Genomic DNA, 6,090 nt, shown 5'->3' with positions numbered 1-6,090 from the left:
GAGAAATCGAGTAAATACATTAAAATACATTTTTTTTTTTTTTTTGATAATGGTAGACAAAATTATGAGAAAACTTGTATTACTCTTTCAATTCTCAGTTTTAAAAAGAACAATTTTTATGAATTTTTAACTAAAAATAATTTGCTCATTTTTGTGATTTTTTACGTATTTTGTCAAGATATGAACTTTAAATGCTTATAAAAAAAATTGTGACTGGATTTTTAATATTTTTCAAATATCGTTGTAACAATATATTAGGGGCCTTGTATTAATTTTCAAGCTTTTTTAAATTTTTATTGACGTTCATAGAAAAAAAACTAAAAAAAATTGGAACTGAAAATGTTCGTAAAAGTTCAAAACTATTATAATTAAGGTGTCAACTAAAATATAATATTGTTTAGAATTGCGGAAAATTTGAGAAACTGGCACCGGGCCCCTTAAAAAAAATGTTGTTTAACGGTTCTGTAGAAGGAATTACCTATTAATTTATTTTTGTTAAGAATTTTTTTTATATTTGTTAAAAAAATATTGTCTTTATATTTATTGAATTTAATTGAAAATGTTATAATATACCTAATTATTTTTGTTAATGGACGTTTTGTGAATTATTTTAGTAGAAACGTCTAATATTACTAACCTAACCTAACTAAGATAATTAAAATATTGATAATCAAATATTTCAAATAAATATTTTTGTTGTGATACCCCAATGATCAACATTATATTTAAATCAGATTTAATGATTTATTCATGTATTAATTATTGTTTGTGCATTTTTTTTGAATCGTAATTATTGAAGTATAACCGGACAACGATACCTGTTGAGCGCCATATGTTGGTATCTAGTAGAATAAAAATATGAGTCTACAAAATATGAAGTGTAGGTTAAAGGTAATATAATTAAACATACCTAATATTTAAATTAGAGATAGTATGTATAATTGGTGTGTTTTTAAAACTTATTTCTAAATACCAAAGCAAATTATTAATTACTTATAAAATATCGTGGTATACTTGTATACATTTACTTGCCTATATCAAAACATACATTCAAAGTTATAAACAAAAATTCATAAATATTTAAGTAGATTTAACCTAGGTACGTATTTAAATCAAACAATTATTATTTATTATTTCAACTAAAATATTCTTTTAATTATATTTATAACTTTATGCATGTTTTGTTGTTAATAAAATAGATAATAGATAATACAAACAAGGATAGGATAGATAAGGCACACATTGAGGCCACGACAAATATATAACTATTTGTAGAGGTTACTATATTTTTTCGGTCGTAACATAGATATTTATATTATGAATAGTATAAATATAATATAATATAAATATCTGTGGTCGTAAACTGATAACATACTGCGGCAGTTTGTTTATATTTTTGTATAATATGATTATATATAATTTGGGGTAATATACGATTCCGAATGGAACGATTGCGAACGGACCTTTTCCGGATTATACGTTTTTACCTGCCTTTAATCGTGCGGTGTTGTCAGATTTGGTGTTAGTCAATAACAAATTTTTAAATGCCCAAATGCCCCAGCCTTGAAGAAGGTCATGTATTTACAGACTATTTAGTATCGACATATATTGCACCTGATGCATTATTTCCACCATATCTTTGGGCACAAGAACCTTCAGTAAATCCAAGGTATGATTTAAAAAAATTTTACTTGAATTCTTGTTCTTTCCCACTTAAATTTTACCAGTAAATACAAGATCTCTAAGTTTTTATAATTATTTTGTAGAACTACCAATGGCCCAGAGAGCTTTCATAGGACGTACAATGGTCAGTTTTATAGCCCCCATCCTCCAACACACGTCGTGATATCAGTTTTAAAAGAAACACAAGCTCTAACTTTGACAATAATAAATTCAATTAAAAACAACGTACATGATCCTATGGCCAAAAAAGATAAATCTAAAATTGAATTAACATTACAAAATTATGATGATTATAAAATACACAAAGATCTAATTTTATATTTAAGAAAAACTGGAAAGGAAAAAATTTAAAAGATTGTAGAAAACAATTTTTAAAAACCATTATTTTATATGTATTATTTTATTTATTTTTCAGCCTTTAACGTAACATTAACACGTAGATTTTGTAATAGAATTATTAATATTTATAATTAAACTATATTTTATTTTATTTTAGTTTGTAACGTAGTTATTGTTTTCATTGTGTAATTAATATCAATAGTTTTTATTTAAAAAAATATTTTGGAAACTTGGTAACGTGGTCTATAAAAACGTTCACAATCGTTCGTTTTTCAGCTAAAACACCAAATTCTCTGATAAGCGTCATTCGTTCGCAATCGTGTTATAAAAAAGGTAAAACGATCGCAATCGTGTTGTAACCATATTTTGATAGTCGATACTCGTTAAAGGTCAACATTTATTTGGTCTCAATTGGAATCATTTAATCACCACTGATAAGACCTTATGCCCTATCTATGTCTTCAGGGGTGTAGGTATAGATTATTAATGGGGGGGGGGGGGGTCCACTTAAACTACATTTTTATTTGAAACGGTAAACGTATAAAATACGTGTGTCGCGTTTAAACTCGAAAAAATACGTAGAAGTGACGGCCGTAAAAATGAAACATAAACCCGATGTACCATTATAATCTACAGATAATAAGGAATAATTTTATATGGGCGAATGTAAGTTCCCACACGAGATATAGCAGGTAAAAATTACCCCTGGATATCCATACGTAAGTTCCCACACGAAAAAAAATTATACCAAACACCAAGGCTGGGCAAAGAAAAGTAACTTAACTTAATTTAAAGTTAAAATTTTCTTATTTTCAAAATATAAAATTTCAGACACATAATAATGTTTATATAAATTGCTTATAATTTTAACTTTTAATTCGTTAATGCTCAGCCTTGCCAAACACAAACTTCTGGTGCATTGATATCTCAAAGTCTAAGACAAATTTATTTGGGTACTGGGTATACTTTTGATACTGCATTCATTTTTTTTAATAATTCAATATATGTTTTCAATGTTTTATCCGGTAAAAAGCAAAGCATTAATACTCTTTTTTAAACCATCAACTGTATATAGTTGAGTAAAATTTTATCACAATAATTAAAAGTGCCATCCATGTAAACTATTTCCAGTTTTTTCAAAAATCCAATATTAGTATCACATGAAAATATTATTATCTCATTTAAACTGTCATTATCAAAAATAAAATCTTCACCTCTATTTGTTTCTACATTAATTGAACTCAAAGTATTATGAACTTCTTTTCTTGCCTTTGGTATTTTAGGATAACAACTGGCTCTAGCATTTTGTACATTTCTGGAAATAAGTTTAATATCAGACATTAACAAATTACCTTCATTTTCATGTTGTGTAAGTTCTCATCTGATAATTTTTGAAGGTTTTTTCAACAACGCTGTCTACTGCTTTTCTTTTACAAGAATTATTTATTTTTTACCGAATTAAAGTAGTTTCTTCCTCATTGGTATGTACAAAACACGTATTTTTATTTTCAACTAATTTTTCACTATCGGAGTAACATTTAGCACGGCACTTATTATTTACACACATCCATGTACATATAAATGTTTCTTATAAAATTTATAATTATTATGGACTAAGAGAATTTTTCCCTTTTCACTCAACATGTAATCAATAATTAGGTCCATTTTTATAAATTATAATAAAAACTGTTAAAATATTAACTCTGTTAATAATGAACGAGTACTGAAATCAATAAAATGGACTGTCCATACTATTTCATATTATCATAGCCAACAGATAATAAAGATAATTGTAGATAGAATGTAATGCATTAAATTTTATCGCCACGTGGGAAAATACATATTGGTATATTTTTATTAACACAATATGACTATATTGTAAAGTGTTAGATCAAACAAAATGTGATTTTTTCTATTATTATTATTTATTTTATACCTATACAAATAATGTGTGGAAGAAGAAAAACAAAATAAAATATTAGATTATAACTTAAAAATAATTATACACAGTATGACACTATGACTATGTGAGGTGTTTGAGCTTTCGCAATAAACCAAATAAAATTTGATTTTTAGATTCTGAGCGAAGCGATGAATGTATTGATTTTACAATGATGTGTGTTTTTTTTTAATTTTTTTTTATTTTTACAAACATTTGATATTTACTCGATTTCTCATGTAACAATTTTCTTATTTTATTGTAATTAAAAAACGAATGACTGTAGATACTTGAAAATTTCACTGAATGTTTATATTAGCATTTTCTATACACCATAAAATGTTGAAAATATTTTGACTCTTTTTGAGCTGTTTACGGACATTGTCAGTTTTCAATTTTTTTAGTTTTTTTTTCTATAAATATCAATAAATTTTTATTTGTTGTGTAAAAAAGCGTGAAAATTCAATATAAGGCTCCTGATATATCGTTCTAATAGCAGTTGAAAAATATTAAAAATACATAGGCACAATTTTTTTTTATAAGCATTTAAAGTTCAAATTTTGACAATATTTATCAAATTTATAATTTATTAATTATTTTGTGGTTAAATAAATAAATGTTTAACTTTTATGGCTAAGGATTGAAAATTTAAAACAAGGCTCCACGTAAATAGGTTTTATATAAATTACTTTATTCAAAATAATATCATCAAATATACTTGGTAAAATCATAGGCTGACTGACCGTTTTCGCTCAGAATCGTTTTTCTTATACAATGATATTATATCATTGAATTCAAATTTAACACCATCCATTACAGTGACCCACTTGTAACCTACTGTACAGCAGAGCGACATCCACTTATCCACCTTTTTTTCTATTATTATTATTATTTTATACCTAAAAAAATTGAATTGGATTTTTTTTATCCAATACAAAAACAAAACAAATTTTAACCACACCAATTTCGTTCGAGTTGTCATTCCTAAGTCTTAATAACTTAACTTACGTACAGGTGTAATTTTTTCCGTGTGGGAACTTACGTACGGGCGTATTTTTTTTCGTAGGGAACTTACATATGTACTCGCTTACCTGCTGTTTCGTGTGGGAACTTACCAAACCCCTTTTTTATCAATATCATAGGAATACAAAAAAACCAAAATATAATGAATACATAAACATGGATAGATCAAACAATGGATAGCGTCAAAAACGTGCTGTGTGGCAAGATCGCGAACGTCAACTATGTGTTGACATCGGCGATCGGCAGTGAATGTTTTAAATATAAATGACAAACGAAAAACAATTTTAAATAAATAATTCTGATTGTATTTATATAATATAAATTATAAAAATTAAAAAAATTACCTACTTTGGCTGGAAAATAATATTTATTACACGCAAACTGAGGTCTGAGACAACAGAAATGCGCAACAGCTCCAGGATAAATGACCTGATGTAAATCGGTGATTACGTAATTTCAAACACAGTGATAAATTCTTATACTATTATTAGCAGTATTTCTGGTACGGCCGTCGTGGGTCAAAATAAGATACGGGCGTCGGGCACGTAATTTTGTAGTTAATATTTAATATATTATATACCTATTAAAATATTGAATATAACATTAGATATCTATTTAGATAATCATTATTTTTAGTAACAAACGCGTACTTGTATTACTGTATTCCAAAAATATTGATCTTCGCTCTTGATTATAATTTAGCAATAATATATTAATTGTTTTCTTATGTTTAACTTAAAAGTAATTGTTGTTGTTTGTAGTATCTACATGAAATTTTTCCTCATTATTATTATTATATATTAACATTCTTTATTATTTATGGATATTAATATTAATTTCAACAAATAACCTATTGGTTATCTATGTTGGTATAACATTGATATTATTGTATTAATAACTATAAATTACAGATGTTGATTTACTATTAATGTGACGAATTAATAAAAGTTCTCATCGGTAAAATGTCGATGGTAATGAACCAACTAATGAATTCACTAAAAGAAAAAAAAAAGAAATACCTACCTAATTTACAAGTTCGAAATAGTTGGTACCTATAATATTATGTTATATCTATATTATACCCATCTACTATCTTATTTTTTGCG

At 26.2% G+C, this 6,090-nt stretch overlaps 1 protein-coding gene across 1 annotated transcript; it reads left to right on the top strand.

The window, feature by feature from the left end:
- The first annotated feature begins 1,544 nt into the window (after positions 1-1,544).
- LOC132951348 (uncharacterized) lies at positions 1,545-2,110 on the top strand. The gene is made up of 3 exons (XM_061023168.1): positions 1,545-1,669; positions 1,767-1,908; positions 2,099-2,110. The coding sequence occupies exons 1-3, from the start codon at positions 1,545-1,547 to the stop codon at positions 2,108-2,110; spliced, it is 279 nt and encodes a 92-aa protein (XP_060879151.1).
- Positions 2,111-6,090: the final 3,980 nt, after the last annotated feature.

The sequence above is a fragment of the Metopolophium dirhodum genome, chromosome 1 (genome assembly GCF_019925205.1).
Source record: "Metopolophium dirhodum isolate CAU chromosome 1, ASM1992520v1, whole genome shotgun sequence".
Taxonomy (NCBI): domain Eukaryota; kingdom Metazoa; phylum Arthropoda; class Insecta; order Hemiptera; family Aphididae; genus Metopolophium; species Metopolophium dirhodum.
This window is presented reverse-complemented; position numbering and strand designations above follow the sequence as displayed.

Excerpts from the sequence above, each read along its gene's own strand:
- LOC132951348 (XM_061023168.1), top strand. The coding sequence starts at position 1,545 with ATGCCCAAATGCCCCAGCCTTGAAGAAGGTCATGTATTTACAGACTAT. Across the intron at positions 1,670-1,766 it reads GAACCTTCAGTAAATCCAAG|AACTACCAATGGCCCAGAGA; the intron begins GTATGATTTAAA and ends ATTATTTTGTAG.